Source organism: Ranitomeya imitator, chromosome 6 (genome assembly GCF_032444005.1).
Source record: "Ranitomeya imitator isolate aRanImi1 chromosome 6, aRanImi1.pri, whole genome shotgun sequence".
NCBI classification, from domain to species: domain Eukaryota; kingdom Metazoa; phylum Chordata; class Amphibia; order Anura; family Dendrobatidae; genus Ranitomeya; species Ranitomeya imitator.
The window spans coordinates 44563276-44583564 of NC_091287.1; the positions used below are offsets into that span (position 1 = coordinate 44563276).

Here is a 20289-nt window from a genome sequence, read left to right on the forward strand (position 1 = left end):
TAGAGAAGCTGGGAGGAGGGATAGAGAAGCTGGGAGGTGCGATAGAAAAGCTGGGAGGTGGGATAGAGAAGCTGGGAGGAGGGATAGAGAAGCTGGGAGGTGGGATAGAGAAGCTGGGAGGAGGGATAGAGAAGCTGGGAGGAGGGATAGAGAAGGACACCTATCGGACCGGACTGAAAGGTTTAACATACAGAGTGGGAGAACTTCAGAAGGCTTATGGGGGGAATACAGGGGGAGTCAGGGGGGTTGTATAACCATTAATGGAATCCAGCTCAATAAGGTGAATGTTGTATCACCTTAGAATACGACATCAATATAAAAATATAAAGACCAATGATGATATGAGAGTGTGCTGACATCTTAGGCTACGTTCATACGACTATATTTTTGGTCCGGGATCTGTCCATGGAAAGAAATGATTTTGCACGGACAACAATTTCATTAATGTTATTCTTTAGGGCTGCTCAGATGACCGGAGCATATACTAGTCTCCGTCTTTCAGATGAGACTCACCTATTCAAGTCTATGGGTGCGCATTAAAAGTTGGATAGATCAACCGTATATAATTCGATAATTGAAATGAGTAATATAGGAAACTGTATTTGTTCTTGTAAGGCTTAATATAAAAAGGAATGCTGCATAGATGAGCAACCTTGGACTGGCCGACAGGAGAGTAGGAGAATCCTCGGGTGGGCCACCACCCTCTTGTATGAGCAGTACTTGGCACAATATACATGAATCACTGTGTACCGATAAAGGCGACATCTTATTCATTTACCAATCTACGCAGTTCATTGTTATAGAAGTCTGTGATAATCTCACATTTGCATATAGTGGGGCCCTGGAGGTGGTTACTGGTGGACCCTTGGCACCTCAATCTCACACTCTGGATGACAATACAGATGAGAAATCGTGTTGTTGTTTATTTTCTATTTAGATGAAAATTAGATTATTTTTTTAATACAGTTGTGTGGACTTAGCCCAAAGGAAGTTTCCTTCTCTCTTGCGTCTCCCACTCTATCTCATTATAGAAGCTAAATCTAGTATAGCGGATGGAATTGACTATGTATCTGGTCGCTGATATCACCGGGAGGGACAGTATCTCATTCTGTGCTTAATCTGGAAACTATCCTTTTAAAAGCACTAAAGTAAGACCAGCCCAAAACATTCTTCATTTTTTTTTCTTTTTCCTTCCCTTGAACATAATCTCCCTGGTTAAGCACAACCCACCAAACCCCGTCTCTGCACCTGGAGCAATGGAATTCAGCCCTCATTTAGAAAGCGTCCTAATTCACTGGTTCCAATCTAAGAAGGAATGTCTTTCCTGAAGGCGTTTGAAGAAAAGCTATAGACAGACTTTTTCTTTATTCTTTTGTGGCTTTTTTTTGGAACCGGTTAAATTTTTTACGCTGGAAAATCCATCCGATTGTTTTTCCGGCGGTTGAAGTTGTGCAGTCGGGTGACTGCAGGATGTCTGGACGCTGAAATGCAAGAAGGAGATAGAGATTGCAGAGCTGCCTGGCTGTAAGTTGGGTCTAATGTATATTAGTACTGCCTGGTGCTGAACAAAGCCCGGCTTGTGCGTGGCTCAGGTCATTCCTATGTGTCTCTTGTGTTTGCTTTCAATGAGACATTTAAATATTAACCAAACCAGGGTTGAGTTTATGGTTAAATGCTTCTGCTAATATTTCTCTTCCGGAGTTTGCTCTTATTCAGGTTTCAGTCTGCTGAGCCCGACACCATCTGATTTCACAGGGTGTGGAGCTATTCTGGTAGAACACAAGTTCTCCTGGAGTCAAAGGGCTGCAAAGTTTAGAGAACTGTCCTTCTCGCCTTGTCCGTGTTCTCCTGCAAATACATATAGCTGGAAGACGAAGAGGTGAAATGTGAAAGGGGACACGTCCAAAGCCTTTTCATCTGCAACAGATATTCATGTTTGTGTTTCCAGGAATATTCAAGACAGATCCTTCCTGAAGGTTTACAATAAAGACCCAGCTCACGCGTTCAACCACACTCCCAGGACGGTCAATGGAGACGTAAGGGTAAGTGCCTCCTTATTCTTCAGTATCCTTCTTCATATAAGAGTCCGTCACGTTCCACCGGCGATTAAACTTGATGGATAATTGTCATTTTACAACCGTATTAACTACGTAACTATATGTATAGAAGTCAGTAATACTCATAGATATACATGGAAATGTGTCCTATATGCCTATGTATAGTTATAAAGACACCACCTACAGTATATCATGGGGGAGGACTGCGTACATCATTGGGGAGGACTGCCGACTTTTGATTTTCCTGTCCATAATTCCATTTATGGGAATCTGTAATCAGAATATTATCTATTGTTTAAATGTGTGTGTATATATGTATATATATATATATATATATATATATATATACATAGATAGATATAAATTAGTTAAAGAACATTTGGCAGCACTACCAAAAAAAAAAAACCCGGGTGTAATAAAACCTTTAAAGGTGATGTCCAAACCTCCAAAGTAGAAAATCAGAAAAAAAAACAGGCAGCACTCCAAAAATCAAAATGAAAAACCATGGCTTTACTGATCCGTTAGCAGCAACGTTTTGGCAGATTTCTCCGCCTTTCTCAAGCCATATATATACTTTATAGAGGGGAAGTTAGAGTCTAAACAAGACCCAGTGGCCGGTGTGAAAGTTTGAAAGTTGCATGATATATGTGTATATATATATATATATATATATATATGTGTAATAAAAATACTTTCACACTGGCCACTGGGTCCTTTTTAGAGTCTTAACTTCCCTTTTTTCTGAAAACAACACATGTACATTAGCAGCGACGGTCAATCCCAGACCCTATCTTTTGTATTGAAGTATCTAATGAGCATGTGCAAATGTCATTGTGATTGGAGAGTGGAGCAGAGTCAGCTAGCTATGACATCGCCTATTGTGATTGGTGGATCCTGTGTTATCATGTGTATAGAGGCATTACCTGTCCTGCCTCTGATGATAAGGAGTCTGCTGAAAACTCTTTCTAAAAGAATAGGAAATATGAGTATAAAATAATCCTAGTGTGAAAATGGCAAGATTTCTAATTTTTTTCTTTTAAATAAAGATGGTGATATAAAGAAAAAACAAATTGTCAATTTAAAAAAAATAAATACATATGACATAAAAAAATGATTTTAACAATAGGTTATTTTGTCTGATAACTTCCCTTTTAAAATCTGCCTGAATGGCTGGTAACAGTGAAATAGAGTTTACATTTAACTATAGGTGTAGTGGCCCTTTAAGATATTTTCTGATGGCGCTTTCTTGCTATACGTTGCAATGCCCGGCACCACTGTTCTAGACGAGGGTTGGCGGCCCCATACGATGTAGTGTTATATTGACAACTAATGGAAAGCAGCAGACTGGAGCTGGATGAGGACCAGTCCACAATAACGCAGATATTGGGATATTAAGTGCTGGAATCACATGCGGTTCTGTAGGATTAGTAGTTTATTGCGGTGACATCAAGGTCTTGATATTTTTAGTTACGTGATTAGTTGCCTATATGAGGACTTTCCCCCGCACTGATTATTTCACCTTTTTTTTATAATACTTTGCTTTGTGTCCTGGCATATACATTTTATTATATTCTATTACGATGTAAGGGGTGACTCGAGGGATTAAATAGAGAAAGATCATTTCCTAAAAACGGACACTGTTGGATCACTCTGGAATTAATACTATAGAGGTCAGATCGATTCCCTATAAATGGAGAATTTTTTATTAATCTTGCGTTGGGTTATATTTTTTTTATGGACAAACATACGCACTAGTCTGTGACCATTTCATATAGAAGGCACTTAGAATTTAGTATTTTAAGACATACAAGAAAGCCTGGGAGAACAATGAGGGTTATACACCCATAGGAACATATAAATGTTATATATGTGGGAATTCATAAACACTGGTGTTTTATTATCCAATCTTAAAGGGGTTGTCCGGCCATAGGCTATGAGACTGCCGTCACTCTGTGTGACTGCAGACTTTTGAATCCTCACATTGTGCATACTGCAAGCTGAGAGGAATCTCCTGTGCTGAGAGCGGGCGGCCATGTGACCACAAGTATCCGGATTGCATATTACCGGCCACATTCCGACTAGACTGTATCTGGCATCCGTCTAGTCGGCATGTGACTGAGTGTATGCAAATCACATGCCCATTTCTCCCAATGCCGGCACCGGAGAATCCACACAGTGAGCAGTGCTTGCGACGTGAAGATTCACAAGTCTGCAGTTACTTAGTGACTGCAGGCTTGTTGTCTAATGCTGGACAACCCCTTTAAACTAAGGCCCTCTGAAGTAGTAAACTGGTGCATCTTCAGTTGTCCTTGTGCCATAAGCTGGAATCTGTGACACAGACACAGAAGGGGGCTGGCTTCACCATTGACATAAGCAGACCGCTAGCCCCCTTTCCCACTCTGTTCTCATTTCACAGGACTGTGATAGCACGCGGTCAGAAGCGCACGTTTCGCTCCCTATTCCTTTTATACATAGTGACAGATTTATTAACACTGTCTAATTTATCAACATTTCATGCTATTTTTATGAACTTTAGCTTAGTTTGTGCCTGAAATTTGTGTAAAAGTTTTTGTGCATTTCTTAATGCATAGTGTCACATTTAGGTCATACCCCATTTTCAGTAAGTTAACGCCCCATTGAAAGACAAAACACATAACATGTCTAAAGCTGACCATAACCTGTCAGGGAAAAGTCAGGAGACCTCTATAAACATCATGGTCGCCCGGTGTCGTCAAAATCGGCGCATTATGATGATGCAGAAAAATCTGTAATTCTGCTTCAGCGAGGACAAAAATCTATCTTGTAATATAGATTACACGTTACATAAGGAGGTGGTTAATCATTAATGGTCTTAAAGGTGTCGGCGCCATGTATAAAACCTTGCAAGTCACGGTCAGGATGATTAGACGATACTCGCCTGTGTCGGGATGATTGGACGATACTCGCCCGTGTCAGGATGATTGAACGATACTCGCCCGTGTCAGGATGATTGGACGATACTCGCCCATGTCAGGATGATTGAACGATACTCCCCCATGTCAGGATGATTGGACGATACTCCCCCATGTCAGGATGATTGGACGATACTCCCGTGTGTCAGGATGATTGGACGATACTCGCCCGTGTCAGGATAATTAGATGATACTCGCCCGTGTCAGGATGATTAGACGATACTCGCCCATGTCAGGATGATTGGACGATACTCCCCCGTGTCAGGATGATTGAACGATACTCCCCCGTGTCAGGATAATTAGACGATACTCGCCCGTGTCAGGATAATTAGACGATACTCGCCCGTGTCAGGATGATTAGACGATACCCCGTGTCAGGATGATTGGACGATACTCCCCCGTGTCAGGATGATTAGACGATACTCGCCCGTGTCAGGATGATTAGACGATACTCGCCCGTGTCAGGATGACTGTACGATACTCGCCCGTGTCAGGATGATTGGACGATACTCCCCCGTGTCAGGATGATTGGACGATACTCGCCCGTGTCAGAATGATTGAACGATACTCGCCCGTGTCAGGATGATTAGACGATACTCGCCCGTGTCAGGATGATTATACGATACTCGCCCGTGTCAGGATGATTGTACGATACTCGCCCGTGTCAGGATGATTGGACGATACTCCCCCGTGTCAGGATGATTGGACGATACTCGCCCATGTCAGAATGATTGAACGATACTCGCCCATGTCAGGATGATTAGACGATACTCGCCCGTGTCAGGATGACTGTACGATACTCGCCCGTGTCAGGATGATTGGACGATACTCCCCCGTGTCAGGATGATTGGACGATACTCCCCCGTGCCAGGATGATTGGACGATACTCGCCCATGTCAGAATGATTGAACGATACTCGCTCATGTCAGGATGATTAGACGATACTCGCCCGTGTCAGGATGACTGTACGATACTCGCCCGTGTCAGGATGATTGGACGATACTCCCCCGTGTCAGGATGATTGGACGATACTCGCCTGTGTCAGAATGATTGAACGATACTCCCCCGTGTCAGGATGATTAGACGATACTCGCCCGTGTCAGGATGATTATACGATACTCGCCCGTGTCAGGATGATTGTACGATACTCGCCCGTGTCAGGATGATTGGACGATACTCCCCCGTGTCAGGATGATTGGACGATACTCGCCTATGTCAGAATGATTGAACGATACTCGCCCATGTCAGGATGATTGGACGATACTCGCCCGTGTCAGAATGATTGAACGATACTCGCCCATGTCAGGATGATTGGACGATACTCCCCCGTGTCAGGATGATTGGACGATACTCGCCCGTGTCAGGATGATTAGACGATACTCCCCCATGTCAGGATGATTGGACGATACTCGCCCGTGTCAGGATGATTGAACGATACTCGCCCGTGTCTGGTTTGGTATTGCTGACAGCCCCATTGTAGAGTTGGCCATGCACATTAGACTCACGGTGGCCAAGCTGCCGATTTCGACAGGATCAGCTGACCATCTGATGTGGACAAAGTGTTGAATTTTGAAGGCAGATCCTTTGTTCATATGGGAGAGAAGCCGCCTCCAGAGGTGTCTGGCACCAGCTCGCTGTCCTCTCGCCCTTGAGAACATATATGGTGGTCGGGAGGTTTAGATATTGGCCTACCGACTGTCAAATATGTATGGCCACTTTAAAGTTGCAGATTAACTGAACTTTACATTTTTTTTCTATTTTATTGTCCCTGGATTGATTATAAGTGGTCTGGGTCTTGAGACCTCCCGACACTAAGTATTGCTCTGTATATCCTTGATCATTTTGAGAGTGGCGTACTACCAATGGCGGCAGACCAAGCGGACACAATAAAATCCATGAGGTGCGTAGGTCCAGTGCTGGACGCCACCGTCTTCCCTAATGGTGGCAACTTCTCCTGATGCCTGCCCTATATGTACACTGCTCAAACAAATAAAGGGAACACTTAAACAACAGAATCTAACTCCAAGTAAATCAAACTTCTGTGAAATCAAAATGTCCACATAGGAAGCAACACTGAATGACAATCAATTTTACATGCTGTTGTGCAAATGGAATAGACAACAGATGGAAATTATTGGCAATTATCAAGACACCTTCAATAAAGGAGTGGTTCTGCAGGTGGGGACCACAGACGATATCTCAGTACAATGCTTTCTGGCTGATGGCTTGGTCACTTTTGAATGTTGGTTGTGCTTTCACACTCGTGGTAGCATGAGACGAACTCTACAATCCACACAAGTGGCTCAGGTAGTGCAGCTCATCCAGGATGGCACATCAATGCGAGTTGTGGCAAGAATGTTTGCTGTATCTGTCAGCGTAGTGTCCAGAGGCTGGAGGTGCTACCAGGAGACAGGCCAGTACACCAAGAGACGTGGAGGGGGCTGTAGGAGGGCAACAACCCAGCAGCAGGACCACTACCTCTGCCTTTGTGCAAGGAGGAAAAGGAGGAGCACTGCCAGAGCCCTGCAAAATGACCTCCAGCAGGCCACAAATGTGCATGTGTCTGTACAAACAGTTAGAAATCGACTCCATGAGGATGGTCTGAGTGCCCGACGTCCACAGATGGGGGTTGTGGTCTCAACCGACACCATGCAGGATGCTTGGCATTCGCCACTGGTGCCCTGTGCTATTCGCAGTTGAAAGCAGGTTCACACTGAGCACATGTGACAGACGTGATAGTCTGGAGATGCCGTAGAGAGCGATCTGCTGCCTGCAACATCCTTCAGCATGACCAGTTTGGCAGTGGGTCAGTAACGGTGTGGGATGGCATTTCTTTGGAGGGCCACGCAGCGCTCCATGTGCTCGCCAGAGGTAGCCTGACTGCCATTGGGTACCGAGATGAGATCCTCAGACCCCTTGTGAGACCATATGCTGGTGCGGTTGGTCCTGGGTTCCTCCTAATGTAGGACAATGCCAGACCTCATGTGGCTGGAGTGTGTCAGCAGTTCCTGCAAGATTAAGACATTGAAGCTATGGACTGGCCCGCCCGTTCCCCAAACCTGAATCCGATTGAGCACATCTGGGACATCATGTCTCGCACCATCCACCAACGTCACGTTGCACCACTGACTATCCAGGAGTTGGCAGATGCTTTAGTCCAGGTCTGGGAGGAGATCCCTCAGGAGACCATCCGCTGCCTCATCAGGAGAATGCCGAGGTATTGTAGGGAGGTCATACAGGCACGTGGAGGCCACACACAATACTGAGTATCTTTTCCTTGTCGTGAGGCATTTCCACTGAAGTTGGATCAGCCTGTAATTTGATTTCCACCTTGATTTTGAGCATCATTCCAACTCCAGACCTCCATGGGATATTCATTTTGATTTACATTGATAATACAATTGTTATGTTTTATTGTTATGAACACATTCCACTCTGCAATGAATAAAAATTTGCAACTGGAATATTTCATTCAGAGATATGTAGGATGTGGGATTTTGGTGTTCCCTTTATTTTTTTGAGCAGTGTATAACAAAAATGGCAGGAATTGCATGCAGTGGGCTCACATGCTGTGCCCACTGCACACCTGGCAGGTACCGGCTGTATTACACAGCAGACAAACGCCAGTGGCTGGCTCAGATCATAGCAGTTCAACCTTTTGGATGCTGTGATGAATAGTGACCAACAGCATCTAAGTGGTTAGACAGAAGACCCTCTGTTACCACTATTGATCCCCCACAAAATGGTAACCTAGCGGATTGTGATCATGACAAGCTGGGGGCTCATGAGGGAGGCCCAATGCCGACCCTTTGATATGGAACCGTAAAACAACTTTGCTAGCTTGAATGATCGGTGGGTGTCTTATTACCCAGACCCCCACACTTATGAAAATTACCAAAAAGGAGCCACGGCATATCAGGCATGGTTTACATTTTAATTACCCTTTAATTATATTTTTCTAAAAATAAATGTAGGTGAAAATTCCTTCTAATTTATGTCCTAGATTTTTTGCTAAAATAGATCTCGTTCTCATGCTCGACTTGATGCAGGTGCTTGGATTTTGCTGTAGGGTGTTTGCAGTGTGTCCCTTTTAAAGCAAGTTCAGGTTGTTGCACCTGTTACGTCACTGCGCCCCTCCCTGTTTCTAGATAAACACTGCGCTGCCACCGCTGCTGTTATCAGCTGATTCATGGGTTTCCTATGCTGTTGTACACGCAAGAAGTGAGGTCAGTACATGGACCATGGACGCCTTATAACACGCGGTTCGCTCCACGTTTTGTGGGCTGGATCTACCAGGGTTGGCTCTATTTTCTAAAAATACTCTGTCGCTCCTCCTACCCTTTATAACTTCATATGCTATAGCAGCAGTCCTATGTAAACATATATTGTTCTCCTTCTATTTATGATGTATGTCAATTTCACACCTTTTAACCCCATGGTGTCACTATACATCGGACACCTCCCTCAGTCCTAATTTTCCTAAACGCTTTTTAGGGTCCCGTGTTACAATGTGCTTATTTTTTATTAATCTATCAATGCACCAAAAAGATAAATCCATCACCAACAAAAGGAGTAAAGCACCGGACTTGAGAACGGTAAAACGTTGTCCCAAAAATTATAATATTTTCATTAAAAAATACTTTTTAGTGATGACTACACTAAGGCAGGGTTGCTATCATATCAGTATGGTCCTAAGCGATCCATGTCTACAGCCCATAATTCTGATACGAGACCTCGGCCGCTTTCATTCCAAACTGGAAAGTGATGAGAATTACAGTCAAAATAATCAGAAGTTTCTTGAACTTCAAAATAATCATGGACGCTTGCATTTTTTTTACAGACAGGGCAAAAAAGTATCCTATTTTTACAGACTGTCCTGGAATTTTTGGATATTTTTGGACATAAGGAGAAAAGAAGTCTGTCTGTTGGCTGAGTAGTTAAAAAAAAGGTAGCACCATGAGCTACTATAAAGAATAGCGGCCAATGGTACCTGTCAGATAACTACTGCTCGGGGGTGTTGAAGGCTAGAGCAAAATCAGGGGCAATTATTTTATTCACTTTTTGCACCATAAGAAACTAATTTGTAAAGTTGTTGATTAACGATCTCTTATGTTGATGCCCAGTGTGACGAGCTGAGCTTTAACCTATCTCAATCTGAATATCTTTTCCTTTGTAGACTAATATTATTATTATTTTACTCTTGTATAGCACCATTAATTCCACAGACATCATCATGACTGCCCCCATTGGGGCTCACAATCTAGATTCCCTATCAATATGTCTTTGGAATGTGGGAGGAAACCGGAGAACCCGGAGGAAACCCACGAGAACAACTGGAGAATATACAAACTCCTTGCAGTTCTTGTCCTTGGTGAGATTTCAACCTTGGACTTAAGAGGTGCAAAGCAACAGTGCTATCCACTGAGCCACCATATTAAAAAGTAATAGGTCGCAGTATGAAACGTTTTATCACTTATTATATATGCTGTTAAAGAGTTTGTCCTGCCTCAGACTACAAGTCTACAGTCCTACAGTCACTCTATGTGACTGCAGACTTGTGAATCCTCACAGCGCGCACACTGTGGATTGTGAGGATTCTCCAGTGCTGGCAGCAGGTTCTTGACCATAAGAATGTAATGTGGTCACGTGCCGACTAAATGGGGACTAGATGAAAGTCTATTGAACGAGGCTGAACACTGTCTAGTCTGCATGTGGCCTGAAGTATGTGTGGCACCCCAGGAGTTCGGGTACCACAGTAGTGCTGCCTTCCTCTTGGGGAAGGTAGTGCTATGCCGGGAAACAAGAGGAATTCCTTTGGCAGGTAAACCACACACAACACCTTCTGAATCCAGGCCAGGAGGAGGAGCACTAAACCCGGTTTCAGGGCAGCTTCCCTGAATAAAGATCCTGGTCTGGAGGAGGAGCTAGTTTAGGTTGGAGCAGACAGCGAAGGAAAAGGAGCAGAGGATAGATTTAGGGCTCAAGGAGGCTGTTATTGGGCATCTGAGGAGCCGGAGCGCGGGGATCGGGTATCGGGAGCTCGAGGCTCAGGTACCGGGAGCCCGAGGCTGTGGGGAGCTGCAAGCCCCACAGCAGAATCGGAGGGCATAGAACTATACATATACTGTCCTCATTAAGCCTGTGGTACAGCAGCATTCTGGAGCCTGGAGTCACCGTTCTGAGACCCCAGAAGGAATGGCTCAAGCTGCCTATCATACAGGCACTGTCTTAGGACAGAAAGAGGACCAGGACCTTGTTAGGATACCTCAGGCAGCAAGGAACGTATAGTGAGCGCAAAGTGGAAAGCTCCCAACCTGACTTGCCAAATGGATTTCACTTGTTTCCGGGCTGCCTGGACTCCTTATGTACCTGTTGCCGGTACCCTGGACTGAGGCCTGCTACATCTTCAGTAAACCAGGATAAGACGGCAACGTTGTGTCCTTACCTCATTCATCATAGTAACATAGTAACATAGTTAGTGAAGCCGAAAAAAGACATTTGTTCATCCAGTTCAGCCTATAGTCCATCATAATAAATCCCCAGATCTACGTCCTTCTACAGAACCTAATAATTGTATGATATAGTACAGGGGTCCCCAACTCCAGGCCTCGAGGGCCGCCAACAGTGCAGGTTTTCAGGATTTCTTTAGTATTGCATCGGTGGTAATGTGATCATCTGCACAGGTGATGATTCCAACCCCTGTGCAATACTAAGGAAATCCTGAAAACCTGCACTGTTGGCGGCCCAGAGGCCGAAAAAAGACATTTGTCCATCCAGTAAGAAATTTACTTTCACTGGGAATAGAACCCATGTTTCCCACTCCGCAGTCAAAGAGCTTAACCACTCAGCCATCGCCACACACCTTGGGAGCCCTGGGGACCCCGCTTCACCTGTGGGAAGCGTCACCATCACTGCCGCAACAACATCCCCCAGAGGACCCCTTTAAAGCAGCATCGGTCCCCACTGACCGAACACCACAGGTGGCGTCACGACAAGTTTTATACAAAAGCACCTTTAAAGACCGTTCCCCTTTTAAAGTGAGTCCCAGGACCACGGATCGGGTCACAGCCACCGAGTACCCCACTGCCCTGCCGGGGCAACTCATATGCATATCACATACTTGTGATCACATGACTGACAGGTCCTGGTGTCGGCAGCGGAGAATCCTCACAGTGCGCAGCGTGCACGATGTGAGGATTCACAAATGTGCAGTCCCACAGAGTGACTGCAGTCTGGTAACCTAGGGCCAGCCACCCCATTAGGGATTGCCCTTTTGGGATGGGATTTAGGACAATAAATTTCTTCCACTTGAGCGTTTGCAAGTAAACGCTATTTTATAAAACAATAGCAAAACCATGGGAGGAGAACAGAGCGCGACTTGTCAGCGGCGCCGTGGTGTGCAGGACATGTCTAGCCTAAATACATTTATTTCTCACTTCTGCCGAGTTACTGAGGAATAGGGGGGTGATTTATGCCTGCAAGAAGCCCCCGCATGTTACACGCGCTCAGCAGGCCTGATGCTGGAGCCACTTGTCATGTGGAAGATGAAACACCTTTGGGAACCAAACAGAAACTCTTTGAAATACTAAATTTCATTACGCACTTTTTTCAGCTTTTCTTGAGACGGTTCCAACATGTCAGATCACCGCGTCCATCAGAGTGAATTCAGGGAGAAATCTTCTGGGAAAATCTATTCATTTATTGGATTTATTCTTTATTCTATTTTTTATTTATTCTGTATTTGTTTATAGCGGTCAAAGCTTCCATTTTCCCCATACAGAACTGCAAATTCCGCTCGTGGACCCTCGTTGAGTAAATTCTGCCTGCGGTTGTCGCTCGGTGGGATGCTTAGTGGCTTTCTGTAGACTGGTTTATTAATGAGTTGAAGGGGATGTCCACTTTAAAGAAGAAGATATTAAAATTGCAAGTTCTACAGTAGGTAGTGTTGTTGGGTCTGGCACCTCCAGTTCAATCTTGAGCTTGTCACGAGAACATTTCCTATGTTGGCATGCCATCGGAGCCGTGTGTGAAGGTTGTCGGACTGGCTTCTCATATCAAAAATCTTTGCATCATCCATGATGGAGAAGGGGGCTGGCTTTGCTATTGAAATAAATCACTCAGCCAGCCCCCTTCGTCACATACAGCACTTCTCTCCATTCTCCACAATTAGAATTTTTCTTCACCCAAAGCAAAACTTCAATTTGCTGTCCAAGCCTTGAAATGTAATAATGTGTCTTGTTGGTACCGTACCTGCCGCATAACCCACCAGCGTATTTACCAACTGCACTAATGAGTTAAATGGGTTAAAAGATTATAGGTGTGAGATGGACTTTTACCTAAAGTTACGTCAAGTCTATATTGATCGCTCGCAATGTACATGGATGTGGGATCGACTGTGTAATCTCCGGCGGGTAGAACTTTCCCGGAGAGCTGACAAAGCACAAAATATCCAAATATATTTCAAGTTTAGTTTTACTGCAAAGAAAAATAAAACTTTTCCACTGTAAACACGACGTTCCCTGCATCCCGGCCTGCCCTGATAATATATGTAAGATATGTGTAATAATATTACAAGAATTCTGCCGTATTCCCAAGGTGACTCCATCAACTCGCCCTTGTCCTCTCCTGGCCGTACGCCATCATACGCTCACATTGTGTCCTCTTCTGATTTTTCCATTTCTCGGTTCATGTAGATTACACCAACGTCTTTCTAACAAAAAATAAAAGCAATAAACACAACTCAGTTCTGCCAACAGTAAGACAATAAAAAAGTAATTTCAGGTTTTTAAAGGGAAACTGCCATGAGTTTAATGCTGCCCGAAGCAGGTGCGTTAGTGCCGCCTGGGATGTTTTATTCGCTGCGGCGTTTCTGTGAAATCATAGTGTGAAGAGCCTGAACCGGGGGTCTCGTCTTCTACCTAAGGTCCTCACCGTCCTCGGACGGCTTTTTAAAATCTGTAAACCCAACGAGTAAAACAATAATGTGGCCAGAGTCCGATTCATGCTGCTTGTGGTTCGGGCAGCAGAAACCTCATCACTGGTTCCTTTTAAAGGAGTTATTCAGTAGATAAAAATATATATTTCAAAGGATTCTGACTTTTTTTTAATAAAAATTTAGGAAAAGAATCAATAAAGGCTGTTATCCGAGCAGCTCCTGTTCCAACAAGGCTATGCAACTAGAGGAAGAGGACTAGAACTCTAGCTCCTATAGGAAGTAGCAATCCTAAAAGTCAATATCGACCCCCTAAGGAGCCTTGTCACATGACTTAGGATCCATCACCTTGGCATGTCACTCTCCGCAAGGAGAAACGTTACCCTTTGGTTCCCAACATGACTTTTCGCTGAGTTTTTGGAGCAGAAACTGAGCAAAAGTTTTTGATGCGTTTTGGGTGCGATGGTTTCGGATTTTTCATTCCGTTTCTGCTCCAAAAATTCCTCCAAAAAACTTTGTGTGCCCCTAGCCTTATCTTGTTTCCGCTGGTATCTACTTCCCGATCACCTCTTGACAAGGATGAAATGCCATTTTTGACAAACGTTTGCCAAGTTATGCCACAGCTATTGTCCATGATTGGCTGAACTGGAAATTCTGCTGTGGCCACCGGGGACCGGATAAGTTTTGGAACTGGAGCTGTACAGTGAAACATATTGATTCTCCTTATAGACTTATATGAGCCCTATTGTTATTATTATTAATTTTTTTTTTTTTTACTAGAAATTCCCATTAAAGTGAAGTTATCCTTATAGAGCCACATTGAGGAATATATATGCGAAATGCATAAATCAAACAACAATTTTTCTATCTACAGTCATGGTCAGAAGTATTGGCCCCCTTGAAATTGCTTCAGAAACTAAAGTAAATTATTGCGATTACACATGTTTTTGTTATACACATGTTTGTTTCCTTTGTCTATGTTGGAAAAACACAAAAAAACTGAGAATAAGTTAAGTTAAGTCAAATTGGATCTCTATGATTAAGATGATCACAAGAGGTTTTGGTACTGTGATCCGTCCGCCCTTGTGAGTGGGACTTGGCTTCTGTGCGCCGCAGTACCAGCCACAGCCACAAACAAATGTCTGGCGCTGTTTGATAAACCAGGTGATGGCCGAGGGGCCACCAATCGGCTATGAATGGCCCATCCTAATAGTTACCTCTCTGAAAATTCCACTAAGGTTTAAGCTCCGTGAAGGAAAATGGTTTGTGGGTTGATACATATCATCTGATTACTCCTGATCTATTTCAGAAACCCAACTCCTATAATGAAATGTCTGTGTATATTTTTAACTGGGAGAAACAGGTGTGTGGGGCCCTGATCTGTCTTCCTGTATATGGAGGGTATTAGTTTGGGGATGTCGTAGTAAGTCACGAGCTCCATTACGTCACGTGTCCCTTCTTGTTTGGACGTATCACACATCCATCTCCAGTTCACATGCTGGTACCAGAAAGATACAGTAATCCTGTAATTAATCATCTTGACATCTAAGGTGGCTTTTTATAGTGATGATCTAGGAGTCACAAAAGTATTTTTTTTTTCACTTTCTATATATGAAAACACTAGTGGATTCCACTACTCCAACCATGGAGCTGGATGTAGTACCCCGCACCCCTCTAATATCTCGTGATGCTCAGGTCCATCTATGAGCCCTCCTGATTAGTGAGGTGTTATCTCAGCATGCTCAGGTGCTAACAGGGTGCCTCCGGTGTGCTCGAATATTATGTTCATGTCCCTGCCGCGGCAACATATACAGGGGTCACCTAACAAACAGGGAGTCCCTGTATGAGTTGCGGCTGTCAAGCAGTTGTGAGACATGTGAGTCGCCTGCCAGGGCCGCGGGGTACCGGGTCCGGTGTTCACAGGGGGATGTCATGGTGGCGACCCGGTCCGTGGCCCTGGGCACCCATGTAAAAGGTAGATTTTGAATAAAGTTTATGTTGGTGACGCCACCTGTGGTATTCGGTCAGTGGGGACCCACGCTGCTTTAAGGGGTCCTCTGGGTTGATGTTATGGCAGCTGGATGGTATACCTTCCCACAGGTGAAGTGTGTCCCCAGGGCTCCCGGTGTGTAGATGGTGCAGTAAAGAACGAGGACACAGGTTTGCAGTCTCTTTACCGTGTTTACTGAAGACTTCAGGCAGCCACAGTCCAGGGTACAGATCACAGGTCAGGCAGGGCCCAGCCGGCTTGGAAGCGAATCCAGAGCCCCCTTTACCAGGTGGAGATAAAAGCCTTCCTCTAGCGCGGTGGTGTTGTAGTCCCTTACTGCCTATAGCTTCAGATAAGGTCCGCACTGTTCTTCTCTCTGTCCCCCATATAGGATAGGACAATACCTGCATGACAGGTAACTCGAGCCTTTTTACAGGGATTCTAGCACGCCCCGGGCTCTGTGTCACTGTGTCTCAGGTGTGTGTGGCGGACAGGTAATTTGCAATTCAGCTGTCCTGCCAGTCTCTGATGTAAGTCCTAGAGTACCTTACAACCTCAGTGGTCTGGCTACCGGTTATCTGCACTTTGCCAGGAAGACAGTCTGCTCGCTGCTGTCCTCCCCCTGGTGTCACTCTCCTGTGCTTTGCTCTCCTGCACGCTCACTGAACAATGTCCTTTCCTTCTATGTGTCTCTTTCTTGGAGCTGTAGTACTTCAGACTACATGGCCCCTTCAGACTTTCTGACACTCTGTGTCGGTCTAGTCTCTCCTCTGTCTCTGACAATCTAATCTCTCTTTCCCTCCAAACCACAATATATATATAGGGGAGTCACCTAGAAATAGGATCAAAAGCTCCCCCTTGTGGCCTGGAGTGTGAACATGTGTATATTGTGGTTACCTGATAAAAGATATCCTTCATCGCTTCCAAACATAACATCACTCTCCCCGTGAGGTCCAGGACCCTGGGGCGCCACACATGCAGCCACGGAGACTCGAACATAGTATTCAAGGACACCGAAGACACTCGGTTAGCACCTGAGCATGCTCAGATAACACCTGATCCGAGCACATTCACTCATCACTACTGATGCATCTGAAATGACAACCTGGATTATGTGAATTCCCACCCTGGACCCTCAGAACTGCTTTGGTTGGTTCTTGGGTCTCTTACATTTGTAGAGTAAACCGAATCACCTCTAGATTTTAAGACAGTGGTCATGTTACATCATCAACGGTTTCCATAAGTCTGGCTACGGCAAGTTCTTACAAGGGATATACACACCAATTATTCCATGTGCGGCATATTACCTTGGATGTCCTTACTTGGTTGCACACTATGGTCGAGCGTCCATGTCGTAGATCATGTACATATTATATGTTTATTTATCTAAGCTTTTAAAGGGAATATGTCACATTGAAAATAGCATTCAATACCGTGCTCCTTATGTTAAAGAGTGAAAAGAATTGAGTGGATTGATACATAGATTTGTGGGAAAAGGTTCAGTAAAAGTAGTGTTTCATTAATTTTAATTGCTGCACTTTCTGAGCTTAGGAGTCCAGTAGGCGGTCCTAATCACTGATTGACAGCTTTGCAAATACAGATATGGCTGGCAGTTACTATAATGACCCACACACCATACTCCGAAGCACCGAAAAGTGTATCCTGCATGACTAAATATATTGATAGCTGTCAATTTCTCAGTAGAACCGCCCACTGGACTCCTAATCTCAGAAAGAGAAGGGATTTCAAAGAGTAAAACACAAATTATTCTGAATATTTTTCAACAAAACTGTTCAGTGACTTCTGCTGCATAACTAGAAAAACCTGACCGGTGTGGTAGATTAATGTGGACTGTAAAGAAGACACAAATACATTCCTGTTGGCATCTGACAGAAGTTGTACTTTTTGCTTGAGATGTGACTGGAGAAGAAACTTTCAGAATGAGTAAATCTAAAGTTCAACAACACTATTCCATTAAAGGGGTTGCTCGGGACTTTAATATTGATGGCCTATCCTTAGGATTGGCCATCAATGTCTGACCGGTGGAGGTGCGACACACGGCACCCCCGCCGATCAGCTGTTACCGGTGCCGGCATAGACTGCATATTACAGCTCCATCAACTATATATACGAACTGCAGTAAAAAAGCGATCAAACAACACCCAAAAATTACAAAAAATGAAAAAACTTTATTAAATATTTCCAGGATATAGAGCATAGGGAAACAGGATTCATACCATGTTGCACATGTAAGAAACGCAGGGGTGCACATTCATGGGTAACAAATATAAACATCAATTAGATTAATATCCGAGCCTATGTAATACTGGCGATATGAATATAGTTATATAAAATCTTATTGAAAGTCCAACCCTATTAAACACAAGCCCAGGCGTAAATATATACAGTACAATTTATCCATAGCAAATTCATAGATTTAAATACATAATTACCTGAGCAGGTTAGGGAATCAAGTGCCCACCGAGTACACCCACCCCGACGCGCGTTTTGGCGTGATGGCCTTTTTCAATCTCCATCAACTGTATAGTGGCCGCAGGCAGGTACTGCACCGCCACCACCTATTCAAGTCAATATAGGGAGTATGTGCAGTACCCGGTCGCGACCACTATGCCGCCGTTGGAGCTGTGCAGCTCTGTAACTGAACAGTTCCAGCCAACAGCGGAAACAGCAGATCAGCGGGGACGCCAAGTGTCGCACCCCCACTGATCAGACATTGACGACCTATCCTAACTATAGGCCATAGTCTTGGACAACCCTTTTAATATATGTGATGCTAAATCCATCTAAATAAAGTGTTGAAAAAAAAGGAAGGAAAGTGCTTCTTACCTCTTTTGTTGTTTTGCGTGTTCATACATTGTTTTTTTTTTTACTCTTTAGAATTTTGTGGTGACACTATCAACATTGACACTATTATGGCAATTACCAGTCATGTGGATTCATCACATGCGGTGAACACTTTCAGTGCCCATGGATAAACATCGTCTCTCAGTGCTCAGGAGTGATCTAAAAATTTAAAGGGATTGTCTCGTCTTGCTGCATGCTGTGGGCTGTGCACTCTCGCTTGATTGATAGGCCAGATCAGTGACTTTATCAAGCTCCCCGCCTAAACTGAACGTGCGCCGTAGCTGCAGAGGGGCACTAGAGCACTGAAACTCACGGGAACAGGAGCAGTGACCTCCAGCAATCCAGGGCTCCTCTACTGGAAAGAACTTGTAAGCACTGCGCTTGTTATTCACCTAAATCAGCTGTAAACTATAAAATTATAAATCCTTCCATTATTGAGAATGGAGAGGATTTTGTTATATGAATTAAATTGCAAATAATTATTATTTTTTTAGAAGGACTTTGTTTATTACTTGTACTGTTATAGCCATAAGGGGATTGAGAAATTGCACTTCCAGACAACATGGGTGCAGGAGATTCACCTGTTGCCCCTTCCCTATATAGTACTGTGGCCCAGGAGCTTTACCTAAATCTCTGGATACCAGCTGCCATATTACTAATTGTTACAACTGGGAAGAGAGCCACTTTCACTACACTACCCTGCTGGCTATCCATTTCAGGAGGGCAGCTGAATCATGTACGCTGAACCTTGTGTAAAAACCCTTGATTAAAAAAGTACTCCTCCCATCAAAGTTTTTGTCATTTTAATATATTCCAATCATCGTATTATATGGCACCGTGTACTTACAATTGCTCATTTTGCCTTTCTACCCAGTTCATTCTTTTCTTTTTCCACTGGGTTTATGACATCGTGTGATTAAAAAATGACTAGCTGAACCATTCTAGATAGTATCCCTGCATGAGTCATCATTAGAACTACAATTCTACATTACTGTAAAGCAGGGGTGGATTAAGGGTAACCAGGGCCCCGGGCTGTTTAGACACTGTGGGCCCCCCGATCATGTGACGGGGTCATGCGACGGTGTCATCATATACCTGAACCAGATTATTCCAGAAAAATAGTTGCTGTGTGAAACTATAACCTGTCAAACATCCATTGATCTAGTCAATTTACCCTTCAGTTAGGAAGAAAAACAAACAAACAGTACTTTCACCATAAGTGCCAGTATTCACAGGAGATCTGTACTTAGTATGCAGTGTCTGTGTATAGGTAATACAGTGATCACCGGTGACATTATACACAGGACCTCTGTATATAGTATACAGTGTATAGTGTCAGTGTATAGGTAAGACTGACTCACCAGTGACGTCTCTAGGTAAAGTCCTTCATCTTTCATCCAGCACAGACCGTCATCACTTCATCCAGCTAGGACTTGTCTCTGCAGGAAATAACACAGTTATCTCGAGCTCCACTTGCAGAACACATTACTTAAT

General features: G+C 44.1%; 1 protein-coding gene across 13 annotated transcripts in view; it reads left to right on the forward strand.

The window, feature by feature from the left end:
- The window catches only part of KIAA1217 (KIAA1217 ortholog), a 514478-nt gene that overhangs the window by 383829 nt on the left and 110360 nt on the right, over window positions 1-20289 (forward strand). For 12 of the 13 annotated variants that reach the window (XM_069729573.1, XM_069729574.1, XM_069729562.1 and 9 more), the window contains one exon: window positions 1949-2042. In XM_069729573.1, coding sequence (XP_069585674.1) covers window positions 1949-2042 — 94 coding nt within the window. Of the gene's footprint in view, window positions 1-1271; window positions 1525-1948; window positions 2043-20289 lie in introns of those variants that run through there. The other variant, XM_069729571.1, reaches the window with a different exon arrangement.